Source organism: Mobula hypostoma, chromosome 5, assembly GCF_963921235.1.
Source record: "Mobula hypostoma chromosome 5, sMobHyp1.1, whole genome shotgun sequence".
Taxonomy (NCBI): Eukaryota; Metazoa; Chordata; class Chondrichthyes; order Myliobatiformes; family Myliobatidae; genus Mobula; species Mobula hypostoma.
Genome location: NC_086101.1, coordinates 13384087 through 13411685, shown reverse-complemented (window position 1 = coordinate 13411685; position 27599 = coordinate 13384087). Strand labels below are relative to the sequence as shown.

General features: G+C 45.6%; 1 protein-coding gene across 1 annotated transcript in view; it reads left to right on the top strand.

Moving 5' to 3' along the window:
• Positions 1 to 27153, top strand: part of LOC134346113 (suppressor APC domain-containing protein 2-like) — a 45356-nt gene extending 18203 nt beyond the window's left edge. The window contains exons 2-6 of the mRNA XM_063047411.1: positions 14764 to 14900; positions 22219 to 22365; positions 22854 to 22955; positions 24823 to 24933; positions 26667 to 27153. Of these exons, the coding sequence (XP_062903481.1) occupies positions 14764 to 14900; positions 22219 to 22365; positions 22854 to 22955; positions 24823 to 24933; positions 26667 to 26795 (626 nt within the window). The 3' untranslated portion in view covers positions 26796 to 27153. The remainder of the gene's footprint in view (positions 1 to 14763; positions 14901 to 22218; positions 22366 to 22853; positions 22956 to 24822; positions 24934 to 26666) is intronic.
• The last annotated feature ends 446 nt before the right edge of the window (positions 27154 to 27599 follow it).

Sequence of the window (27599 nt, the reverse complement as noted above, 5' to 3'; positions counted from 1 at the left end):
CGATGGTGCTGTCTTCCAAGGTAACCAAGTGTTGCTACGCCATTGTTTGCAGTGCGTTCCATCGTAACCGAGATCAGTAATGAGACCGGGTGAATTGGCTATGGCTCTGAGACGAGAGGGAATTTATTGTGGACTGTTATCGTGATCTTCTGTAACATCCACTGTGAGTGATAGTCCACGATTGTAATAAAATACCGGCCTCCCCGACCCCAGCGCCCGGTGAGATGTGAACTCAAACGGCCATATTAATGGTCATCACTGCTGGTGGGATCTTGCTTTGCATAATTTGCAAGTGCCTTTCCTGTTAGGCAGGCAGTTCCCATGTGACTGCCTGAGGTCAGGAAAGGTAACCCACATGCGCAGACCATTTCCAGCCAAGCCCTTGGTGATCAGTGATATTGTCCCTCGACTGTCCCCTTTCCCTCTTCTTCCAAAACTTTCTTTGATATCTTTTCTGGACAGAGAGCCTGTTCTGTTCCAGCTACACAGGGGCTGTGTGTCCCACATTGACCACCCCCGCCACCCCAGATCCTGGCAGGGCAGTGAGGCCCACATCGTCCTTTATGTCCCAACCCATGGACTAATCTGGGCAATGGATCCCTCCTTACCTTTTATCTCTCACCCCCACCCTTCCCTGGGACCAGAGTTGGCAATGGGTCACACACTGTCCTCTATTCCCCCCACCCCCAGGATGAGGTAGTGGGTCACTACTGCACTTTGGAAGTCGGGGGAATGCACAGTAGTCCTCACCAAGGGGTCAGCAATGGAAAGGGTGAGCAGCTTCGAGTTCCTGGGCATCAGCATCTCAGAGAAGATCTGACCAGGGCTCAACACTGATGAATGAAGAAGACACATCATATTCCGCCCGGAGTTTGAGGAGGTTTGGTATGCCACCAAAGATCCCAGCAAACGTCCACAGAGAACATTCTGACTTGTCACTGATTCTGCTCCGTAGCTGTCTGGTAGGGAGGCACCAATGCACAGGATTGCAAGAGGCTGCAGAAGGTTGTGGACTCAGATAGCTCCATCACGGGCACAGCCCCTCCCAATATTGAGGACGTCTTCAAAGGGTGATGCCTCAGGAAGGCAGCATCTGTCGTTAAGGAATCTCATTACTATCAATGTTTTAGGAGCAGCAGCCTCCCCTCTGCCATCCGGTTTCTGAACGGTCCATGAACACTACTTCACTATTTTGCAATGCACACAAAATGCTGGAACTCAGCAGGCCAGGCAGCATCTATGGAAAAGAGTGGTCGATGTTTTGTGCAGAGTTGCTCCCTTTTCGCACTACAAACACACACACACACTCATACCCACCAAAATAATGTATATTATTATTGCAACTTTTTATATATTTTATGTACAAATTTCACTGCATATGTCAGTAATAAAACTACTTCTGATTCTGATGGTCAGTGCAGACTCGATGGGCCGAAGGGCCTGTTTCCAAGTCACATGTCTCCATGAAAGTACCGAGACAATCATAGGTCAAGCAGCATCAACAGACAATGTTAATATTTTAGGCCAAAGATCCCTAATCTAGTTAAATTTGGTAATTACTTATTGTCACATGTACCAGGATCCAGTGAAAAACTTTGTTTTATATACTATCCACACAAATCGCACATTAATAGAAGTGAATAAGATAATAAGAGGTATAGATTGTGCTTTTCTTTTTTTTCCCAAAAATACTTTATTCAGAAATATTACAAAATAAAAATAATTACATACAAGAAAAGAAAACCATTCGTTGACTGTAAGTCCTTATTCAATACAGTTATTAACAATAAAAATTTTGCGTTGACTCTCTGTACATTTACAAATGAAAGATGTTTACAGTAAATCATGCATTTACTCTCAACCCTTGGTCAAGAGTTAAGACTTATTAACAATCAAAATTTTCAACAATAAAGGCAGGCAATGGCTCTAATACTTTCCCAAATTAACAATTCCACCCACTCCTTGGGCACCATGTTGAATATCTGTCCACACCTGCTTTTCTCCCCCGGGACAGTATGGCCAATAGCAGAGGGCGAAATTTTTCTCCCCCCCAAGTGGTAATGGCCAATACTCGAGGCCGCACTGTTAAAGTCAGTGGAGGAGAGTTTAGGGGAGATGTCAGAGGTTGTGTTTTCTTTTTACCCGAAGAATGTTAAATGTCTGCAGCACACCATGGCTTGGTGGTAGTCTGATGCAATGGGGCTATTTAAGAGACTCTTGGATAGGCAATTAATTGGTTAATTATTCATTTCCCCTCCCCCCCACCCCCACACTGAACTCCCAGCGGCAAAAACGAAAAGCCTATTGACCGTGGAGAGATTACACGCATGAGTGAGTGCTTTAGCCACCAATTATCTCTGAATATGAGGGATGTAGGTGTCAAAATACGGAGAGGCAGAGTTTTTCTTAATTTGTGGATTGGTTTCTTTCTTTCTCAAAGTTAAACGTTCAAAGTAAATTTATTATCAAAGTACATCTACATATGTCCCCATATACAACCCTGAGATGCATCTTTCGGTGGCCATGCACAGTAAATACAAGAAACACAATAGAAACAATAAAAGGCCATGCACAAACACCAATGTGCAAAAGAAAACAAACTGCGAAAATACAAAAAGAAAGAGAAAAAAATAATAACAAATAAACAATAAATATCATGAACGTAAGATGAAGAGCCCTTGGAAGTGAGTCCATTGGTTGTAGGACCAGTTCAGTGATGGGGCAAGTGAACTTAAATGTAGTTATTCCATACGGTTCAAGAATCTGATGGTTGAGGGGAAATAACTGTTCCTGAACCTGGTGCTGAGAGTCCTGAGGTTCCTGTACCTTCTTCCTGTTGGCAGCAGCGAGAAGAGAGCATAACATGTGTGGTGGCAAGTCCCTGATATGGATGTTGCTCTACATCTCTATCTGTTTATTTATCTACAGTATCTATTTATCTATCCATTTATTCATTTATCTTTGTATATATGGTACTATGCAAAAGTCCTCAGGCATATACATAGACACACACACACACATACACATATATATTATATTTAAATATATATTTAATAGAGAGTGTGAGCTAGGGTGTATAAGACTTTTGCACAGTACTGTAGTAATTTTATGTTTTGCTCTGTACTGCTGCACAAATTAAAAAAAAACCAACTCTCATGACATACGTGAGTGATAAACCTGATTCTGATGTGGATCTCTGTCATGGGCTGAGAGTCGGAAGGGGGCAGGGAGAGGGGTGACCATGGTTGGGAAAATAAGAGGAAGGGAGAGGGGAGGGAGTGGGAAGCACACGAGAGACATTCTGTAATGATCAATAAACCAATGGTTTGGAATCAAATGACCTTGCCTGGTGTCTCAGGGCTAGATGTGTCTATATTCGTGCCATTGCCCCTGACTCTGACACTCGTTCTCTGCCACCTGCCCCACACCCCTCTGGCGGTGCTCTACCTTCGCCATTCCCAAAATCCATTGCTCCTGCCAGACTTATAAACTCACTCTGCGCGCCGCATTGACAAATACAGTACTATGCAAAAATCTTAGAATTCCTACCTCTATATAGGTACCTAAGACTTTTGCACAGTTCTATATCTATTATTTATCTATGTTTATTAATTTATCTATCTATCTTATCTATATTTATTTACTTAAAGACACAACTTGGCAACAGGCTCTTCTGTCCAATAAGCACATCTGGCCCAATTAACACCTATGGGAACAACTAGCCCACTAATCCGTACATCCTTGGAATGTGGGATGAAACTGGAGCAAACCCATACGGTCATAGGAGTAATGTTCAAATCGCCTAGAGACGGTGGCAGGGGCTGTAAAAGCCTTGTGCCACCGCCTCGCCCATTTCTTGTTATCCCATCGCCACTGAGGTGTTGCCTGGTATCACCTGAGTTTAGGCAGTGGGCACACTGTTGGTCATGGAGTGACATAGCAGGGAAACAGGCCATTCTGCCCACTGGGTCAGGACACGTCTTTCTGAAAGCCGGTGAACGTGGTGACGGAAAAGGCTTTTGGCTAGCTGGCCTTCATACTCTGCATTCTTTCAATCTTATCGATGATATCTTTCCTCTACGTAATGGAGCAGAACGACACACAAGACTCCAAATTAGGCCTTACCTACATCTTGTACAATGTTAACATAACATTCCAAATTCTGTACTCAATACAGTTGGTACCAGTTAACCGGGCCATCAGTTAATCGGGGCAGGCACTTATTTGAGACAACTCCTAAGAAACAAAAGCTAATTAAGAAAATAGCCAGGATTCTCTTTATTTATTTTGGCCACTATGCTGCTTAATTTGGACAGGAATAAATTGCCAAATAGTTAGGTTAGATTAGATTATGAGGACACTCAGTCCTCGTTTTATTGTCATTTAGAAATGCATGCATTAAAAAATGATACAATGTTCCTCAGGTATGATAGCACAGAAACACAAGACAGACCAAGACTAAAACTGACAAAAACCACATAATTATGACATATAGTTACAACAGTGCAAAGCAATACCGTAATTTGATAAGAGCAGACCATGGGCACAGTAAAAAAAAGTTTCAAAGTCCCGATAGCCCCAACATCTCACGCAGACGGTAGAAGGGAGAAAACTCTCCCTGCCATGAGCTTCCAGCGCCGCAAACTTGCCGATGCAGCCTCCTGGAAGCACCCGACCACAGTCCGACTCTGAATCCGTCCGAAAACTTCGAGCCTCCGACCAGCCCTCTGACACCGAGCACCGAGCACCATCTCTGCCGAGCGCTTCGACCCTGCCCTGGCCGCCGAGCAACAGGCAAAGCCGAGGATTCGGGGCCTTCCCCCCGGAGATTCTGGATCACACAGTAGCAAGGGCAGCGAAACAGGCATTTCAGAAGTTTCACCAGATGTTCGTCCATGCTGTCACGTCTGCCTCCATCAAATCAGGATTGTGCACGGCATCCTACTTGACAGATTACAGATATCATTCACCGGAGAGGCCGTGCGCACTGCCAGTTTCTAACCAGCATCAGTCACGTCCATTTTTGCGGCCAGTGAACACTGTGCTTGGAGAGAACCATTTTTAAATAGTGTCAGATGGGTGTGTTTGTGTTCATAAAGCAATGATTTTGTCACTGATAGTTGGCGAGAAATAAGCAGTAGGACAATTCAGAATTCTTTCTTTGCTCAAATGTGGTTTTAAGCTTTCAGGCTTGAAGGTGCCAGAAACAGCTGGGGGTAAAAATAAAATGATTTCACTACGTCAGCAAGTTAGAAGGGGCTACGCAGAATTTAAAGGTATCAAACATCACCCTGAAAATTACAATGAAAATGAAGTTTTGGAGGATGCAATCTTCATAAGCAAGCAGTTTTATGTGCGCAACGTGTCCGCCCTAATTTTGTTCATTTACAGTCAATGAAAAGAACATGGCAGTGTACACTGGATGAATTCCTCTGTTGATAAGAATTAGGAACCAATGCAGTTTTGTAGTACTGTACTACTATTGGCCATGTTCTAATTTGTTCTGTATTTCACTTAAATACACAATTTGTACTCTTGAAATTAGTTTGTCTTCTTTATACCTTTTTAACTGTTTCCATGGATCTTCAACTAATAGGAGCCACTGCTTAATTGGCCCAAAATGTTCTGGTCCTGATGTGTCCCAATTAACCAGAATTCACTGTACTTCGATTTATGAAAGCTACTCTACCAAAAGCTTTCTTCACAACCCTATCTACCTGCGATGCTATTTTCATGAATTATGGACCTGTGTCCCCAGATCCCTTTGTGCTACCGCACCCCTCAGTGCCCGACCACTCGTCATATAAGTCCTACCCTGCTTTGTCCTCCCAGACACCTCACACTTGTCAGCATCAAATTCCATCTACCATTCTTCAGGCCCAGTTTTCCGGCTGGAACAGATTCTGCTGCAAGCTGAGATAGCCTTCCCTGCTGTTCACTACCAACACCTCCAAACATAGTGTCATCAGCAAATTTGCTGATTCAATTTAACACATTATCATCAATCTGGATGACATAGATGATGAACAACAACAGACTTAGCACTGACCCCTGTGGCACACCACTAGTTGCAAGCCTCCCATCATCTACTACCACTCTCTGGTTTCTCCTGTGAAGCCAATGTCTAATCCAATTTGCTACCTCATCTTGAATACCAAACTTCTGAGCCTACTGGACCAACCTACCATGTGGAACCTTGTCAAAGGCCTTGCTAATGGTTGTGTAGACAACATCCACTGCCTTTCCTACATCAGTTCTCCTGGTAACTTCCTCAGCAAGGCTGATCATGAAATTGTCCGATCATCAGAGAAATGTATCCAGGTCAGCCATCATCTCATCTAACCTGTCCCACATTGATGCTGCCACTGGCTCTGGAACTCTGTTTATCTCGTCACCACCTCAAGGAAATATTAACCCTTCCATCATCTCAGTGTTCCAATGGAAAGGGGAATTGTCCAGTGATTGTGTTATGGTAACAGAAGGGTTAATTTTTCAAAGGCTGCATCACGGTAATTGAAGGGTTGTGTTAGTTAGAATGTCAGATTTCCAAGGGCATCTTGTTCGCCGCTTTGCAGGGATCGCTGACTACTTGACGCTCTTGTCCGTTTGTCTCTCTCCCCACTTGATTCCATTCCTGGCACTTACCCCTGCAAATGCTCATTCACCTCCTTGCCACCATTCAGGGCCCTAAACTGTCCTTCCAGGTGAGGCAATGCCTCACCTGCAAGTCTTTCAGGGTCATCTACTGTATCTGGTGCTCCCAGTGCGGCTACCTCTACATTGGGGAGATTAGGGAAGCACTTCATCAAGCACCTTTGCTCCATGCATCACAAAAGGTGGAATTTTCCGGTGGCTATCTGTTCGCATCCCCTTTCCAACTTGTCTATCCGTGGCCTCCTCCAGTGCCACGGTAATGCCACTTTCATGTGGGAGGAGCAACACCTCATATTCCATCTGGGTAGCCTTCAAACTGATGGTATTTCTCCAACTTCCAATCATTTCTCCCCCCTCCTGGTCTTTTTTTTCCATTCCACATTCTGGTAACTGTCTCATGCCTTCTCTCCTCTTCACCGCCCTCTGGTTTCCCTCCTCCTTTCGTTTATTCCATGGCGCACTCTCATCTCCCATTAAATTCCTTCTTTAGCCCTTTAGGTCTTCTATGAATTCCCTCCCAGCTTCTTACTTCATTCCCCTCTTCCACACACCCACTGACCCACCTTCCCAGTCATCCGGTCTTACCTATCATCTGCCAGCTTGTACTCCCCTCCCTCTCTTCACCTTCTTATTCTGGCTTCTGCCTCCTTCCTTTCCAGGCCTGATGAAGGGTCTCAGCCCAAAACATCAACTGTTAATTCCTCTCCGTGATGCTTGACCTGCTGATTTCATCTAGCAGTTTATGTATGTTGTTCAGAATATTTAGCATCTCTTATGTTTAGTATTTCATTGTCCACATCAGAGCAATTGAAGTCATTTGTTTAATAGCTGTAAGGATAAATATTTCAGTCACTAGGTTAGAGTAAGAGTAGGACTAATTATTCACAGGTGATGCTGAGGTAATGCTGCCTGTGAAAGGTGAACTGTTCAGCAGTTCTGTTGGAAACTTGAAGGGGTAACCATTCCACCAACCATTGTTGGTAGAATCTCAGGTGGTGACAAGAGGGCATACAGGAGTGAGATATGCCAACTAGTGGAATGGTGGCGGAGCAACAACCTGGCACTCAGTGTCAGTGAGACCAAAGGGCTGATTGTGCACTTCAGGAAGAGTAGGACAAAGGAACACCTACCAATCCTCAAAGAGGGATCAGAAGTGGAGAGAGTGAGCAGCTTCAACTTCCTTAGTGTCAAGATCTCTGAGGATCTAAACTGGTCCCAACATATCGATGTAGTCATAAAGAAGGCAAGACAGCGGCTGTACTTTATTAGGAGTCTGAAGAGATTTGGCATGTCAACAAATACACTCAAAGACTTCTATAGTTGTACTGTGGAGAACATTCTGACAGGCTGCATCACTGTCTGGTATGGAGGGGCTACTGCACAGGACCAAAAGAAGCTGCAGAAGGTTGTAAAGCTAGTCAGCTCCATCTTGGGCACTAGCCTAGAAAGTACCCAGGACATCTGTAGGGAGCAGTGTCTCAGAAGGGCAGCATCCATTATTAAGGACCTCCAGTACCCAGGGCATGCCCTTTTCTCACTGTTACCATCAGGTAGGAGGTACAGAAGCCTGAAGACACACACTCAGTGATTACAGTTTCTTCCCCTCTGCCATCTGATTACTAAATGGACATTGAAGCTTTAGACACTACCTCACTTTTTAAAATATACAATATTTCTGTTTTTGCACATTTTAAAAAATCTATTCAATATACATAATTGATTTACTTGTCTATTATATTTATTTTACTTATTTTTTTTCTCTGCTAAATTATGTATTGCAGTGAACTGCTGCTGCTAAGTTAACAAATCTCACATCACATGCTAGTGATAATGATTCTAAGTAAGGAGCAGTCGACATTTCAAACCAAGGCACTTCATCAGGACTAGAAAGGAAGGGGAGAATAAGAAGGTGGGGGAGAGGAAAATGAACAAGCTGCAGGTGATAGGTGGAAAAGGTAGAGGAATGATGAAGAAGGAATAGGAGAGGACTATCAGAATGGTCCTGATAAGATGATAGGACCATCACTATAGGGGATGGTCTCCCATGGGCCAAAGCAGAAGGAGAAGTGGGGGGAGGGGTGCACCAGAGGGAGGTGAAAGGCAGGTAAGTAGAAGAGGCAGCATCTCTAGGAAGAGGTACAGTTGACATTTCAGGCCAAGACCCTTCGTCAGGACCAACTGAAGGAAGAGTTAGTAATAGATTTGAAAGTGGGAGGGGGAGGGGGAGATCCAAAATGATAGGAGAAGACAGGAGTGGGAGGGATGGAGCCAAGAGCTGGACAGTTGATTGGCAAAAGGGATACGAGAGAATCATGGGACAGGAGGTCTGGGGAGAAAGACAAGGGTCTCCTACTAACTCTTCCTTCAGTTAGTCCTGACGAAGGGTCTCGGCCTGAAACGTCGACTGTACCTCTTCCTAGAGATGCTGCCTGGCCTGCTGTGTTCACCAGCAACTTTGATGTGTGTTGCTTGAATTTCTAGCATCTGCAGAATTCCTGTTGTTTAAGTAGAAGAGGTTGTGTCAGTGGAATTAAATGGTTAATTGTCCACTAGCTTTGTTGAGGTAATTGAATTACAAATAAGAGAGAATCTGCAGCTGCTGGAAATCCAAGCAACACACAAAATGCTGGAGGAACTCAGTAGGCCAGGCAACATTAATGGAAGGGAGTACAGTCGATGTAGAGGGCTGAGACCCTGCAAGGACCTTCAGTCCTGCTGAAGTGTCTCGGCCCGAAACAACGACTGTACTTCTTTCCATAGATGCCGCATGGCCTGCTGACTTCCTCCAGCATTTTGTGCGTGTTGCAAGGCAATTGAATTGTTGATTCCGCTGGGGTGATTGATGGGTTAATTGTAAACTGGATGGGTATGGAGCGGTGTGACAAAACAAAGATGCTTTGTTCACCGTGTTTGTTGACTATATTTGATTGAAGGGTTAACCATTCGTTGGATGCTCAGGAGCATTCAATTAAATTGTCCATTATCTCTGAGGTAATTGGATCAATTGTTTGCTGACAATTGGGGTGACTGAAGGGTTAATAGCTGAGTGATTGGGTGTGGAGCCGTGTGACAAAAGTTGCCCTTGCCCTTTTCACCATTTGTTTGACGGTCGACTCCCAGCTGCTGGCCGCTGGGGACAGGGTGGCCGGTGGAGACTGCAGTCTTCTCGTATCAGCCCGCGTTCAACCATCTGCCCTGGGTCTACTCGCCCGGCACTGTTTGTTATCCGGCTATTGTCAAACAGTTAATTAGAGGGAGCCGAGAGCAGGACGTCAGATCCACCACAACACCACCCCCGCCCCGCTTCCCAGCATAGGAGGACCCCGAGCGGCAGCTCGAGGGATATAACGCCTTAAACACCGCAATTAATGAAAGTAGTCTCAACCACCTCTGTACACACCCTCGAACTCAATATACGGCCCACACCTAATTAATAAATAGTACACACTGACTCCCTGAGAATAAACGGATCGTCACAGTTGCTGTGCCAAGTAACCTGCACGTCTCCTTGTGAACAACAAATTGTTTTCAACCACGGCCTGGAAACTGCGCCGCACTTTAAACGTTTTGTTTTTGTTATATACATACTCTGGATATCTAGAATGAAAATTGAAAAAATACATAATTTTGAATTTATTTTATTCGTTGAAGTTTACAACAAAATGCAGCACAACAAGGAAAATCTTTTACTTCCTAAACTTTTTTTTTAGCTACATCCAGTTCTAGCTGCGTGGCTACAAAGGCTATGTGCGTGGGAGCTTTTCATTCACTGCACTGCCCTGCACCCTCGCATCTTGGAGGGAACAGTGCCCGTGGATGTCCTGTCCTACTCTGTACAACCATCTACTCTGAGGTTGAGCCTCCAAATCCCAGACACTCCTCCTGATGGAAACATCCTCTCCACACCCACTCTTTCCAGGCCTTTCAATACATGGTAGGTTTTGATGAGATTCCTCACCACCCCCCCCCCCAACTTTACAGGGCCAGAGTCATCAAATGCTCCTCACATGTAAACCCTTTCAGTCCCAGGATAATTCTTGTGAACCTCCTCTGGACTGTCTCCAAGATATTGGTCCCAAAATTTGTTATGATATTATAGGACCGACACTTTATAAAATCTTAGCGAGCCATCCTTGCTTTTCAGAATCAGAACCAGGTTCAACGATACAGCATATGTTGAGAGATTTTTTTGTTATGTGGCAGCAGTACATTGCAATGCATAATAATAAATGCTGTAAATTAGACCATAAAACCATAAAATATAGCAGCAGAATTAGGTCATTTGGCCCATCGAGTCTGCTCCACCATTTCATCATGGCTGATCCAATTTTCTTCTCAGCTCCAATCTTCTGCCTTCTCCCTGTATCCCCTCATGGCCTGACAAATCACAAAGTGTGAGAAGTAAGAAGTGTGTGTATGTGTGTGTGTGTGTGTGTGTATATATGTATATGTTTTAATTAAGTAGTGCAAAATGAGAAAAAGAAGTAGTGAGATAGTTTTCATGGATTCAATATCTATTCAGAAATCTGATAGCAGAGGGGAAGAAGCTATTTCTGAGATGCTGAGTGTGGGGCTTCAGGCTCCTGTACTCCTCCCTGTTAGTAACCATGAGAAGGAGGCATGATGGGGGACCTCAATGATGGATGCTACCTTTTTCAAAGTTCAAGGTGAAATTTATTATTGGAGTACATATATGTCACCACATACAACCATGAGATTCTTTTTCCTATGGGCATACTTAGCAAACCTATAGAACAGTAACTGTGCAAATGCAGATAATAAATAAATAGCAATAGATGATGAGCGTGAAATAAGATAATAGGGTTGTTAAATGGGTATGGTTATCTTCTTTTGTTCAAGAACCTAATGGTTGAAGGGTAGTAACTGTTCTTGAACCTGGTGGTGTGAGTCCTGAGACACGTGTACCTTCTACCTGATGGCAGCAGCGGGAAAAGATCATTACCTGGGTGGTGAGGATCTTTGATGATGGATGCTGCTTTTCTATGGCAATGTGTCATGAAGATGTGCTTAATGGTTGGGAGGGCTCTACCCATGAGGTACTGGGCTGAAGCCACTACCGTTTGTAGCATTTTCCACTCAAAGGCATTGGTGTTCCCATACCAGGCTGTAATGCACCTCACATCTATGGAAGTTTACAAAAGTTTCGATGACAAGCTGAATCTCCGCAGACTCTGCTGTTGTGCTTTCTTCTCAATAATATTTATACGATGGTTCCAGGACAGGTCCTCTGAGATTGTGACACCCTGGAATTACAGTACTCAGCCAAGTATTCAATCGCCCTGCTGTATGCTGACTCATCACCACCTTTGATACAGCCCACAACAGTGGTGTTGGAGCTGTACTGAGCCACACAGTCATAGGTGTTAAAGTGAGTAGATCAGGGGGCTAAATACACATTCCTGCAGTGCTCCTGTGCTGATGGAGGGGGAGATGTTTTTGCCAATCAGAGCTGACTGGGGTCTACAAGTGAGGAAATCCAGGATCCAATTGCACAAGGAGATATTGAGGCTCAAGTCTTGGAGTTTTATTAATTTTGAGGGGATGATGGTGTCAAATGCTGAGCTGTAATTGATTTAAAAAAAAATATCCTGATATATGCACTGTTGCTGTCCAGATGTTCAAGTGTTGTGTGAAGAGCCAACGAAATAGCATTCGCTGTAGACCTGTTGCTTTGGTAAATGAATTGTAGCGGATCCAAGTCACAATTCAGACAGGAGCTGATATGCTTCAACCACAGCCTCTCAAAACACTTCATCAGTGTGCATGTAAGTGCCACTAGGTGAAAGTTATTCAAACAGGTTACCACGCTCTTTTTAGGCACCAGTATGATTGAAGCTGGCTTGAAGCAAGTGTGTACCACACACTGGCAAAGTGAGAGGTTAAAGATATCCTTGAGTACGCCAGCTAGTTGGTTGGCACAGGTCTTCAGTACTTGGCCAGTACTCTGTCTGGACCAGATGCTTATCTTGGATTCATTTTCTTGAAGGCAGCCCACATGTCATTTTCAGATACTGAGACCAAAAGATCATTGGGAGACATGGGGGTGCACGATGGTTCCTCCCTGTTCTGGTGGTCAAAGTGAGCATAGGAGGCATTGAGCTCATCTGGAAGTGAAGCTCTGCTGTCCCCTATGCCTCAAGATTTAGCTTTGTAGGAGGTTATGACATTCAAACCCTGCTACAGCTGTCAGGGCACCTCTCCTTGAAGATGTCCTGGATGCTGATGAGGCTAGTGCCCTTGTTTATTAATCTTCTCAAAATGAATGATTACAGTACATTTCCCTCTTTACCACCAACTTAACCTGCAAGTTAGCCTTCAGAAAATCCTGCACCAGGTCTTCCAAGTACCTTTGCTCCTCCAATTTCTGAATTTGCTCCTGATTTAGAAAGCATCCCACAACTTTATCCTCCCTACCAATGTACATAATCTTAGATTTCCCCGTGAGTGATGTCTGTCATTAGTCCTTCATCCAGCTCATTAATGTATAAAATGCAGTGGATAAGGATTGAAGGAAGAATTCAATGAAAATGTTACTCAGTCCCTGCCGTGGGAGTATTTGAAGAGACTATGTATAGTGAGCTTTACTCTATATCTAACCTACATGGTCTCTAATGGGATAGTCAGAATCAGGCAGGCTTATTAACTGCAACGTCCATTATGAAATTTGTTGTTTTGTGTCATCAGTTCAGTGCAAAGACATAAAAATTACTATAAATTACAAATATAAATAAATGCAAAAGAGAAATAGTGAGATGGTTTCATAGACCATTCAGAAATCCATTGGTAGAGGTGAAGAACCTGTTCATTAATCATTGAGTATATGTCTTCAGGCTCCTGTATCTCCTCACTGATGTTAGTAATGACAAGGGGGCATGTACTGGGTAGTGAGTTTCCTTAATTTTGAGGAACCACGTCTTGAAGATGTCCTCGATGACAGGGGATGATGTGCCCATGATGGAGATGACTAAATCTACATTCCCTGCAGCATCTTTCGATTCTGGGCATTGGTGCTTTTACTCCAGGTGCTGATGAAACCAGTTAGAATGCTCTCTATTGTACATTTGTAGAAATTTGCTGGAGTCATACCAAATCTCCTCCAACTCCCAATGAAGTACGACTGTTAGTGTGCTGCCTTCTTCATGATTGAATCAACATCTTAGGTGCAAGGTAGATCTTCTGAGATGTTGATGCCCAGGAACTTCAAGCTGCTCACCCTTTCCCATTGTGAAATGAGTTCTAGTGTGTGTCCTCTCGACTTCCCCTTCCTGAAGTCCACAATCAATTCCTTGGTCGTGCTGATGTTTTGTGCACAGTTCTTCTCGCAACACCACTTAATCAGCCAATCAACCTCAATCCTGTATCCATCCTTTCTGCCATCTGAGAGTCTGCCAACAATAGTTGTGCTTATTTTGGTTGGGAATATGATTATTAATTAGTAGCATACATGAAATGCTGGAGATACAGAGGAGATTTACCAGGATGCTGCCTGGTTTAGAGAGTATGGATTATGATCAGAGATTAAGGGAGCTAGGGCTTTACTCTTTGGAGAGAAGGAGGATGAGAGGAGACATGACAGAGGTATACAAGATATTAAGAGGAATAGATAGAGTGGACAGCCAGCGCCTCTTCCCCAAGGCACCACCGCTCAATACAAGAGGACATGGCTTTAAGGTAAGGGGTGGGAAGTTCAAGAGAGATATTAGAGGAAGGTTTTTTTACTCAGAGAGTGGTTGGTGCATGGAATGCACTGCCTGAATCAGTGGTGGAGGCAGATACACTAGTGAAGTTTAAGAGACTACTAGACAGGTATTTGGGAGGTAGGGTTTGAGGGTCGGCACAACAATGTGGGCCGAAGGGCCTGTAATGTGCTGTACTATTCTGTGTTCTATGTTCTATACTCAGCAGGCCAGGCAGCATCTATGGAAAAGAGTAAACAGTTGATATTTTGGGCCAAGACCTTTAATCAGGACAGGAATGGTTTATGATTATTAACTAGCTTGACACAAACTTGTGGGCTGAAGGGCCTGTTCCTGTACTGTATTGTTCTATATTCTACGTCCTAACCCCCGTGGTTTATCTCTCGGCCAGACCGCAGTGAAGGACCAGGAATCAGTCGCTCACAGAGCATCACTGGCTCCGTTGCTCAAGCCACCCAGCGACAGAGCTCCCGGTGCCGGAACGAGCCGCGGCGGCACACGGTAACCAGTGGCATCGATTACGACGTGGTGAGTGAGACTGGGTGGTCCCAGGGTGCTGGGGAAGGTCCCAGAGATGGAACTAGCTTCCTGTGGGCACAAAGACACTTGGCGATCCTTCATCCTAGACTGGGAGCTGGAAACGAATGTAAATGGTCATTGTTTTGTCATTGTCGCATGTACCAAGTTATCCTGGAAAAACATTTCTTTCCATGCCAGCCAGACAGATGATTCCAAACATAAGTACAGTGAGGTAGTACAAAATGAAAGTAAAAATCATAAGCAAAAAGAGATTCTGCAGATGCTGGAAAACTAGAGTAACACACACAAAATGCTGGAGGAACTCAGCAGGTCAGGCAACATCCATGGAAATGAATAAACAGTCAAAATATCAAACCAAGATCCTTCATCAGGACTGGAAAGAAAGGGGATAGAGTCAGAAAAAGAAGTTGGGGTGGGGGGAAGGGGGAGGAGAACAATCTGGCAGGTGATAGGTGAGATGAGGGGGAAGGAGAGTGGGGCAGGGGGTTGAGAGGAAAATAAATTACAAAGCTGAGAGGGGATAGGTGAGATGAGGGGGAAGGAGGGTGGGGCAGGGGGTGCTGAGGGGAAAATAAATTACAAAGCTGGGAGCAGATAGGTGGAGAGGCAAAGGACTGGTGATGAGAGACTATGATTGGAGAGGTGAGTGGATCATGGGAGAAGGGGAAAGAGGAGGGGAAGTGATGGATAGGTGAGAAGAAAAGTGGTTGCATTTACAGAGAAAGTGCATGGAGGTAGATGAATAAATTGCAAGGTAGACTGAGAGATCAAGAGTTCATCTTTATTGTATACGAGGCCCATCCAAGGGTCTGATAGAAGCTGTCCTTGAGCCTGGAGGTACACGCACTCAGACTTTTGTATCTACTGCTCGATGGGAGAGAGAATGACCAGGGTTATTAATTATTTGCTATTTTTTGAAATACTGCACAGAATGGGCCTTTCGAGCTCTGCTGCCTAGTAACTCTTGATTTCCAACACTAGCCTAATCACGGACAATTTACAATGACCAATTAACCTACAGTAACTCCTGATTTAACACTAGCCTAATCATGGGACAATTTACAATGACCAATTTACCTACTGACTAGCAGGGCTGTGGACTGTGGGAGGAAACTAAAGCACCAAGAGAAGACCCCATGCATTCCGGGGTGGGGGGGGGGGGACATACAGACTCCTTGCAGATGACATCAGGATTGAACTCTGAATTCCGACCCTCGAGATGTAACTCCATCGTGCTAACCCCACAGTACCATGTTGGCTGCTCCTTTGAAGCACTGGTGGTCTCCTTTTCCCTCCTCTATTTGAAACACAAAAAACCTACAGCACAATACAGGCCCTTCAGCCCACAATGTTGTGCCAAACATGTCCTTACCTGAGAAATTACCAAGGGTTACCCATAGCACTCTGTTTTTCTGAGCTCCATGTACCTGTCCAGGAGTCTGTTAAAAGACCCTCCACCACCACCGCCGAGAGCCCATTCCACACACTCACCACTCTCTTAAAAAGAACTTACCCCTGACATCTCCTCGTACCTACTCCCAAGCACCTTAAAACTGAGCCCTCTCGTGTTAGCCATTTCAGCCCTGGGAAAAAGCCTCTGACTATCCACACGATCAATACCTCTCATCATCTTGTACACCTCTACCAGGTCACCTCTCATTCTCCGTCGCTCCAAGGAGAAAAGGCCGAGTTCACTCAACCTATTCTCGTAAGGCATACTTCCCAATTCAGGCAACATCCTTGTAAGTCTCCTCCACACCCTTTCTATGGTTTCCACATCCTTCCTGTAGTGAGGCGACCAGAACTGAGCACAGTACTCCAAGTGGGGTCTGACCAAGGTCCTATATAGCTGCAACATTACCTCTGGCTCTTAAACTCAAACCCACAATTAATGAAGGCCAATACACCATATGCCTTCTTAACCACAGAGTCAACCTGCGTAGCAGCTTTGAGTGTCCTATGGACTCAGACCCCAAGATCCCTCTGATCCTCCACACTGCCAAGAGTCTTACCATTAATGCTATATTCTGCCATCATATTTGACCTACCAAAATGAACTTATCTGGGTTGAACTCTATCTGCCACTTCTCCGCCCAGTTTTGCATCCTATCAATGTTCCACTGTAACCTCTGACAGCCCTCCACACTATCCACAACACCTCCAACCTTTGTGTCATCAGCAAATTTACTAACCCATCCCTCCACTTCTTCATCCAGGTCATTGATAAAAATCATGGAGTAGGGGTCCCAGAACAGATCCCTGAGGCACACCACTGGTGACCGACCTCCATGCAGAATATGACCCATCTACAACCACTCTTTGCCTTCTGTGGACAAGCCAGTTCTTGACCCACAAAGCAATGTGCCCTTGGATCCCATGCCTCCTTACTTTCTCAAAAAGCCTTGCATGGGGTATCTTGTCAAATGCCTTGATGAAGTCCATATACACTACATCTACTGCTCTACCTTCATCAACGTGTTTAGTCACATCCTCAAAAAATTCAGTCAGGTTCGTAAGGCACGACCTGCCCTTGACAAAGCCATGCTGACTATTCCTAATCATATTATACCTCTCCAAATGTTCATAAATCCTGCCTCTCAGGATCTTCTCCATCAGTTTACCAACCACTGAAGTAAGACTCTCTGGTAATTTCTGGAGGGATGGGTAAGTAATTTCCTGGGCTATCTCTGCTCCCTTTCTTGAATAATGGAACAACATCTGCAACCCTCCAATCCTCCGGAACCTCTCCCATCCCCATTGATCATCGCCAGAGGCTCAGCAATCTCCTCCCTCACCTCCCACAGTAGCCTGGGGTACATCTCCTCTGGGTAATCCCGGTGGGCCATTCTTCCCCTCTCCAACTCTCTCCCTTCCTTCTTCCACAATGGGATTAATGTAGGAGTAGTGCAAAAGGGTGTTTGATGGTTAGCACAGACCCAGTGGGCCGAAGGGCCGTTCCTCCTGTTGTATGAGAATATGACTTCCTAATTCCATTTAAGTGGAGGCGTCTTGCCTAAAGCACAGACCCACACCACTTCGCCCCCCCCCCCCAATCTTGCAGCACTCCCTCGGTGCTTCTCCCTGTCTGGGGTTGTATTTGACTGAAGGGACGGGGGAAACTGGAACAGAGGAGTGAAGGGGAGGGCGAGGTTGGTGGGGGCTGAAGGTGCGAGGGGTGACTGAGGGTGAAGGATTAGTTGAGGGAGGAAGGGGGATAAGAGGAGTTGAGGTGGAAGGGAAGGGTGGGCCAGTGCTGTAATGCCGTATGGGTCATAGGGAGGAAAAGGGATAAATAAGAGGAGTTGGGGGCGTTCAAAACGGAGCATTGCCTTTTCCATCAATTGAATTTGCTAGCTCCGAGGTCGTAGGTTTTATTGAAACCATCACGGCGTCTGGATGTGGCAGCGCCGCGCTCCTGCCCTCTGCTGGTTAGATTGGACTTGTCCTGGTAAACGCAGCTCCAGCGACGATCAGGAAATTCTGCTCCACCCAGGACAAAGCGGCCCAGTCTGAATAAACGTTCACGCTCCCTACCACTGCTGACACACAGTGCTCCCTCGACAAAATGGGCTGGGCTGTTCTGACGGCGCCTTCCAACTCCAAGAAGGCCAAGGGGATGGAGGAACCCCCCTGGTTCCCCTGCACGGCACACACTTAGAAACATATTGCCATTCCTCCCCCCGCTGGGTTTAATCACTGGAACTCTAACCCATTGATCACTGATAACAGAATCAGAATTCATCTCACTAGTTTACATGGCATGAACTTTGTTGTTTTGAAGCAGCAGTACCAAGTCATAAAAATTACTATAAACGATCAGAATTAATATATACAGTGAGAAGCTAGAGTTTCTGCCAGCTTCTCAGGGCAAAAGTGGCTAATACCATTTTAAGGTGATTGGAGGAAAGTATGTGGTGGAGTTATGTCAGAGTTAGCTTTTGTTTGCATGCCTGGAACACCCTGCTGGGTGGCGGTAGTGGCAGGTACATTGGGGGAGTTTAAGAAACTTAAATAGATATGTGGATGGTAGAAAAATGGAGGGCTGTGTAAGAGGGAGGTGCTAAAACTGATCTTAGAGCAGGTTAAAAGTTCAAGACAACATTTTGGGGCCAAAGGACCTATATTGTGCTGTAGTGTTCTATTGTCGAAAGTGAGGTAGTATTCATAAGCTGATAAACTGTTCAGGAATCAGATGGCAGAGGGGAAGTTGCTGTTAGTTTTAGTGTCTATCTTCAGGCTCCTGTACCTACTCCCCTAAGAGGGTAATGAGAAAAGGGAAGGATAGACCAAGGACAATTAAGGGTGCAAGCCTTGCTAGTGGTACCCATTTCCCAAAGAAAATGGATCAATAAGGATAATTAAACCCTCTAATTAATGGCAAGCCTTTGTTGAAGTGTCTGCTATTAAAAAGAGAGATTACGATTGGAACATTCCTAATGTGGTTTAGACAAGTGAAAGGTGGTATCGTCTCAGAGTCATGGGGTAGAGAACAGGCCCTTCAGCCCACAGAGAATGTTCTGACCATCAGTCACCCATTTATATCAGTTACATCCTTCTCACTCCAGCATCCCATCAGCTCTCCCCAGATTCTACTGCTGTTTCCATGCAGTGTCTCTCTGGGACTCGAATGCCACAGAAAGCAGACCTAGGTGATGGATCCACTGCAGGACACAATGGTAGATGATTGCCCTGTGCTTAGACATGGAAGTCATCCTGTCATTCTGGCTTTTTCCACTTTGCTTTCCAGTCCTGATGAAGGGTTTCTGCCCGAAACATCAACTGCTTATTCCCCTTAGAGGTGCTTCCTGCCCTGCTGAGTTACTCCAACAGTTTGTGTGTGTTACCAGAACCTCGTGTCTTTATCCTAATCCAGTTTACTGGCTTGGTACAGCAACTGCTCTCCTGTGACCACAAGAAACTGCAGAGAGCTGTTGTCATGACTCAGCACATCACAGAAACCAACCTCCCCTCCATGAACTCTGTCCACTCTTCCTACTGCTTCAGTAAAGCTGCCAACATTATCAAAGACTCTTCCCTCTCCAGACATTCTCTCTTCGTGCACCCCTCCCACTAGGCAGGAATCCAGTGTAGATAGACGTCACAAATCTACCCCTTCACTACTTTCTACTTATTGTCTGCCTGCTCTGCACTTTCTCTGTAAGTGTAACACTTTATTATGCATTATTATTGTTATCCCTTTACTCTACCTTAATGTGTTGATGAGATGAAATGATCACTGATGAACGGTCTCAGCTCAAAACATCGGCTGTTTATTTCTCTCCATAGATACTGCCTGACCTGCTGAGTTCCTGCAGTGTTTTGTGTTTGAATTTCCAGCAACTGCAGGATCTTATGGTGAAATTATCTGTAAGAATGGCATGCAAATTTTTTTTTGCTGTACCTTGGTACATGCGACAATAATAAACCAATTTACTAATTACTCACTCTCTCAGGTGAACATCAAAGATTCTTGGACCCATTGTTCAGAAGAGGAAGGGGCGTCTTCCCAGATCCTTGGCCAAAATTTATCACACCTAGAATTAAATTATCAAGTAAATGTTCCCTGTGGGATTTCGCTGTCCGTTTTTAAACATCACAAATATGGCTACACATAAAAGTACATTGGTTATTAATGTTTTGAGAAGTCTTGAAGTGGTCTACAGATGTAACATCTGACAGAGATGTATGAACAGGAAAAAGGCTCTTCGACCCACCAAGTCTACACCGATCATCCAGTACACTAATTCCATTTTAATTCTTCGCACCTTCCCATCCCCTTCCTCTCCTACACACTAAGGGCAATTTAAAGGCATCCATTAGTCTTGCGAGACCATGGATCTGCGCCTGGAAAGTCTTCACTCTCCAGGGCGCAGGCCTGGGAAGGGTTGTAAGGAAGATCAGCAGTTGCCCATGCTGCAAGTCACCGATGTTGTCCAAGGGAAGGGCATTAGGACCCATACAGCTTGGCACCAGTGTCGTCGCAGAGCACTGTGTGATTAAGTGCCTTGCTCAAGGACACAACACGTTCCCTCGGCTGGAGCTCGAACTCACAACCTTCAATAGCTAGTCCAATGCATTAACCACTTGGCCGCGTGCCCACAAAGGGCAATTTACAGACTAATTAACCTACCTACCCGCACATCTTTGGCATGTGGGAGGAAACCCATGAAGGCATAAGGAGAATGTATAAACTGCACACAGACAGGAGCAGTGGTCGGAATCGAACCCAGGTCTCCAGCAACTCCAGTAGCTGTGTCACCGTGCCTCTCATTACTTACTTACTGCTTGTTACACTGTTGGTTTTAGCGTAACAATGAATGTCCTCCATCTCTGTCTGTATAGAAGGATTCTTCATTGCTGTTTCTGTCACAATTCTTTTTTAACCAGTCAGGGTGGTTAGATCCTGGAGGACTGGTGGACCACTCTTGGTCTACCCTTTGACCTGTTTAGCATGGGTGAACCCACCAAGAGCCAAAAGCACAAGACACTGACTCCAGCCAACATAGCCCTCCAGGTCATTGAGACACACAAGCCTCCAAATTCTACGACAAGTTTGTGGTCCTCTTGGAGGTCATATAACTTGCCTCATCATAAATATATATTTACTGATATTCCTTCAAGTATCTCCTGGGTTGAGAAATCTCAAGAAGTTGCTTCTCATCTCAGTCTCTACATGTGTGAAACCATGGGAGATGTTGACAGATTAGATTGACTGAGTAAATGAACTGTTACAAACATACAAAATTCTGGAGGAACTCAGCAGATCAGGCAGCATCTGCAAAGAGACATAAATAACTGATGTTTCAGGCCAAGACCCTTCATCAGGACTGGAAAGAAAAAGGGACAAAAGCCAGAATATGAAAATGGGGAAGGGGGAAAGAGTACCATCTGGCAGGAGCTGGGTGAGACCAGTTGAGGGGAAGATGTGTGACTGGAGGAGTGCAGGTATGAAGAAAGAAGCTGGAAGTTGATAGGTGGTAGAGGTAAAGGGCTGAGGAGAAGCAGTCTAGTAGGAGAGGGCAGAGGACCACGGGGAAAAGGGAAGAATGAGGGGCACCAGAGGGAGGTGGTGAGCGGGTAAAATTCTCATTCTGTCCTACACTCCATTCTCTTCCAGACCCAATCAAGGGTTTTGGTTCAAAACATTGACTGTTTGCTCCTCTCCATAGATGCTGTTTGACCTACTGAGTTCCTCCAGCATTTTGTGTTGCTGGAATACTCGCAGCTCCTGCAGAGCCTCTAGTGCATAAAGTGTTAGTGGGGTCGCCACGCAGGAGCACTGTCTGCTGTCCCCTTTCCCTTCCAGCTGAAGCGGATGAAGGAACTGGAGAAGGAGCGCGACGCACTCGCGCACGGCCTGGAGATGGTGGAGCGGGTTCGCGGCTGGTACCTGCAGCAGATCCACGGCGTTAGGTGGCGGCAGGAGCAAGCCCGGCGGGGGCTGGGGAATGCGGTGAGCTTCAGGCTGGGTGGGCTGAGGGCTGTCAGCAATGTCTTCCTGATGGTAAAATCGTATCATTGACCTTATTTTAGAGATGCGGTACGCTAACAGACCTTTCCAACCCAGCGAACCCTTGCCGCTCTAATACACCCATGTGACCAATTAACCTACTAACTTGTACGTCTTTGGAATGTGGAGGAAACCAGAGCACCTGGGGGAAATCCACACATCCATGGGCCAAACAGACAGTGGTGGGAATTAAACTCAGATCCTTGGCATAGTAATAGTGTTACACTAACTGCTATGTTACTATGCTGGCCTATGGTGTGTTTTAGGACACTGTGGGAATGCTTGTTTGCGTCAATGGCCGTAACCACACTGTGTTTGAGGACTGTCATCCACACAATTGATAACAAGGAAATCAACCCCTTTTGCAGGTTGCTGGCAATATGATGTGTTACGCTAACCACTACACCACCTTTCCTTTCCTTTCCTTCCAGGACTGCCCCACTGACCCTCAGACGAACCGAGCCTGCCTCCTGTTGGCCAAGATCCAGGAAGTGAACTGCTGCCTCAGTGACCTCATGTCCTGCACGGGAAAGGTTTGCAGCGAATGGGGTGGGTTGTTGGGGGGGGGCGGGGGTAAATGGGGAGTCAAATCCTGCAGCCTCGGGTTGAGTTGGGCAAGGGTGAGCGGGGAGGGAGGGAGGGAAACGGTCAATCCAGGTTACCCTGGAATGTGGCATTTATTTTATAGGAAACAAAGGTGGAGCATTGGATCAAGTCACGATGGGGAGGGCAGATAGGAGCAGTAGGTGTGGAGATGCAGTGGGTGGGGGGTTGCAAAGAAACATTCCTCACATTCATGTGCCTATCTAAACACCTCTTAATGGACCATAATATATTTTGCCTCCCCCACCACCCCAGGCAGTGTATTCCAGGCACCCACCACGCCCTCTGTAAAAACCTTGCCCCTTGCATCTCCTTTGAAATTGCACCCTCTTACTGCACACCCTCTGGTATGAATTTTGACCCTGGGGAAAAAAGATACTGCCTGTCTACTCAATATATGCCTCTATAATCTTACGAACCTCTAAAAGAGCTTCCCTCAGGCTCTGCAACTCCAGATAAAACAACTGAAGTTTGTCCAACCTCTCAGTATAACACGTCTTCTCTAATCCAGGGGGTATCCTGCTAAATCTCTTTTGCACCCTTTCTAAAGTCTCAACATCCGTCCTGTAATGGAGCATCCAGAACTGTACGCATTACTCCAGAAGTGGCCGAACTAGAGTTTTATAGAGCTTATAAAGCATAACTTCCTAACTTTTGAACAACACCTCAACTAACAAAGGCAAGGATGCCATATGCCTTCTTAACCATCCTACCAACCTGCGTAGCCACTTCCAGGGAGCTTTGAACTTGGACCCAAGGTCCTTCTGCTCATCCACACACTTAAGGTTCTTGCCCTTAGGGTGAAGGGGAAGGGGCACTGGAGTGGGTGTAGGGAGAACTAAGTAGATCAGGAAGAGAGAGAAAAGAGCAGAAAGGGGGGAGGGGTGCAGGTTACCAGAAGCTGGAGAATTCGGTGTTCATGCCGTCCGACTGTGGACTGGTCAAAGTTTTGTTCCACTAGATTGTGTTTAGAAAATTGTAAACTCTCACTCCGTAGTCATAGTCATAGTCATACTTTATTGATCCTGAGGGAAATTGGGTTTCGTTACAGTTGCACCAATCAAGAATAGAGTATAGATATAGCAATATAAAACTATAAATAATTAAATAATAATATGTAAATTATGCCAGGAATTAAGTCCAGGACCAGCCTATTGGCTCGGGGTATCTGACCCTCCAAGGGAGCAGTTGTAAAGTTTGATGGCCACAGGCAGGAATGACTTCCGATGACACTCTGTGTTGCATCTCAGTGGAATGCGTCTCTGGCTGAATGTACTCCTGTGCCCAACCAGTACATTATGTAGTGGATGGGAGACATTGTCCAAGATGGCATGCAACTTGGACAGCATCCTCTTTTCAGACACCACCGTCAGAGAGTCCAGTTCCATCCCCACAACATCACTGGCCTTACGATATGAGCTTGTTGATTCTGTTGGTGTCTGCTGCCCTCAGCCTGCTGCCCCAGCACACAACAGCAAACATGATAGCACTGGCCACCACAGACTCGATGCTCTTCCCTGCTCTTCCGGATCGTGTAGCCAAGTCTGACCCACGGTCCTTACCCATTCTGGATGTGACTTCAAACCCAACAACGCAGCCACTTCTAACCTCCATCTGAAGTGCAGCACGTGCATTCAGGGGAGGGCAGTAAGTGCCAGCTTTGCCAGTGATGGCGTGAATGTGAATGCTGGAGAAGCCCTCAGGGTGCAGAACACCCCCTCTCCCATCACCCCTAGGATGGCCCTCAAGAGAACCAGCTTCTAACACCTATCCTTTCCTCCCCCATTCTTTTTGCAGCCACCACACACCCAGAATCCTGTTAATGTGTTTGTTCCCGCTGCGAAGGCAATTGGTTTCCACCGGCAGCCAGTCAACCTGCTGCAAGACCAGAACCATCTGCTCACCAAGGTATGAAGCATTTACAGACAGTCCTCGGCTTTGCGCTGGGAGGGGGATTCGGCAGTGGCGGAAGCAAGTGAAGGGCTGGCCAAAGTGGACTGACTATTCAGCAAGAAAAAGCCACCACAACATCGGCTCCAGTGAGGCCAAGAAACAGAGACCCATCTAAAGGCTTTAAAGTTCAATGTAAATTTATTTTCAAAGTTCATGTACGTTACCTGAGATTCATTTTCTTCTGGGCATTCACAGTAAATAAACAGAATATAATCAATGAAAAGACGCACACAACATAGACGGACAAACAACTGATATGCAAAAGACAGCAAACTGTGCAAATACAATAATAATTACAACAACAATAAATAAACAAACAAGCAACAAATATCGAGATCACAAGTTGTAGAGTCCTCCAAAGTGAGTCCTTAGCTTATGGAATCAGTTTAGTGTTGGCGTCAGTGAAATTATCCCCTCTGGTTCAAGAGCCTGATGGCTGAGGGGTAATAACTGTTCCTGAACCTGGTGGTGTGGGTCCTAAGACTCTTCCTGATTGCAGCAGAGAGAAGAGACAACTGCTCTGCCTGTGACTGCAAGACACTGGAGAATTGTAGAGGCAACTCATCACGTCATGGATATCAGACTCCCCTCCATGGACTCTGTCAATAATTCTCACTTCCTCAGTAAAGCAACCAGCATAACCAGAGACCACGGCATTCTCTCATTTCCCATTTTCCATTAGTCTAGTCGGGGGCAGACAGGGATTACCTGTTTAATCACTGGTTTAGCTAGTTTAGCACAATGTCATGTGCCGAAGGGCCTGTTCCTGTGCTTTATCGTTTGGTGTTCTGCATTCTATCCTGAAGGTTGAAAAATGCCCAGGGAGAAGATTAACTGTTGCCCCTTGAACATGTGTTGGGCCTGACTGTTTACAGTGAAGGACATCGCGGGTGTTAGGGGGGCAGTGGGTTCGAACGTTGCTCTATTATCCTCCAACTTCCTGGTTGATTTTGATGTTTGTCTGTTCCCTGAGCAGACTGTCCAAACCACCTGGCAGAATGCCTCATTACCAGATCTCACCAACAGGCATCAAGACCTTGCCTGGCTGGCGGTGAGAAGGGCCCTCCTAGTCAGATCCGATTGCAGTGGGAAAGGGAGGGTTGCTCATCTCTTTGCGGACTGTGGGCCAGCGAAGAGGGTTTGGAGAAAGATACAGGGGGCCATGTCACGGTTCGTCCCGAGCAGCTGTCTGATCTACGCTGTTCCTAGGGATGCACAGTAACACCAGCATCAAATGCTACTGAGAGATGATCAACTTGGTGATAGATGCTCGTTGGCTGGCCCGAAACTTTTCAGTCTGCCAAAAAGTTATTGTAGTAGTGAACCACCCTAGGGGGCCTCATGAATGGCAACGGTGTTAATGGTTTAAACAATGTTAGTGGAGGCCAAGTCGCTGGATGCTTTCAAAAAAGAGATGGCTAGAGCTCTTAAAGATAGTGGAATCAAAGGTAATGGGGATAAGGCAGGAACTGGATATTGATCGTGGATGATCAGCCATGATCACAGTGAATGGCGGTGCTGGCTCGAAGGGCCGAATGGCCTACTCCTGCACCTATTGTCTATTGTAATTGAACACTACTTAATGTATTTTCTATGAATGCAAGATTGAGAAGGCAAGCATGATTTATTTTTGTAAATCATTTTATAATATGAATAAAGTTTATTTTGGTTAAAACAAATCCCAACAGGAGCTGTCCGTGAAGAGTGAGCGGATCGCCGTGCTGGAAAGGGAGAAGGCATCGCTGATCAAACGACTGATCGAGACCCGAAGCCAGGGCGGTTCAGAGCCCAGTTGCGACGGCTCGACTATCATCTAGCCCGCTACTTGTCCGCCCCGTTACAGAAAAAGCAAGAGGAGTCAAGTGGCTGTCCCAATCCGCCCCTCAAACTTTCCAGATCACCTGACCGTGACTGTGTTCCCTATTACAGTACGATAATTATCCAACATGCTGGACTTTGGATGAAACTTGGTCCTATGGCAATGGGGGGAGCTGTACCAAATATGGGACCACTGTTCCTCCGAAAAAAAATCCCTCTGTACCGAACAGAGAACTGTTACCTCTCAACTTTGATCTTTGACATGTCATAGCATGTTCATCCAATTGCAATAACCCTATCACTCTGGTCAAGGGTTCCGTCTATTTATTCTGTATTTATATAAATTATTTGGATTGGTAAACTGGTACACGCGTCCGACCCTCTTTTCAGGGGAGTCTAGCCCCCGAGAGCTTCAAGGAGTGGGTTGTCTTGGTCGGGAATTGTGAGGGTCACTAGCAAACTCAGAGTGCAGGGAGCACAGAGACATCGGCAATTCAAACTAAACTAAAATTTTATTATAGAAATTAGCAAGAACTCAGGCAAACTGTGCGGAAACTTGACGAACAGAAATCATTAATGATGCGCAGAAGAACTCAATCTCAGTTTCACCCGACAAGGCATCACAACGACCCAACAAAGAGGGGTCGGCATGCTCCCCCCCCCCCACGAAATACGTAGTAAATTCGGACGTTGACAATACCTTGCTAATTAAATGATCCCAAGTTGAATAAAAGTGATAAATACAAAGAGTTTAACAATTCCCAATGATCCCAAATGAGACACCTGCAAAAAAAAGTGAAAAA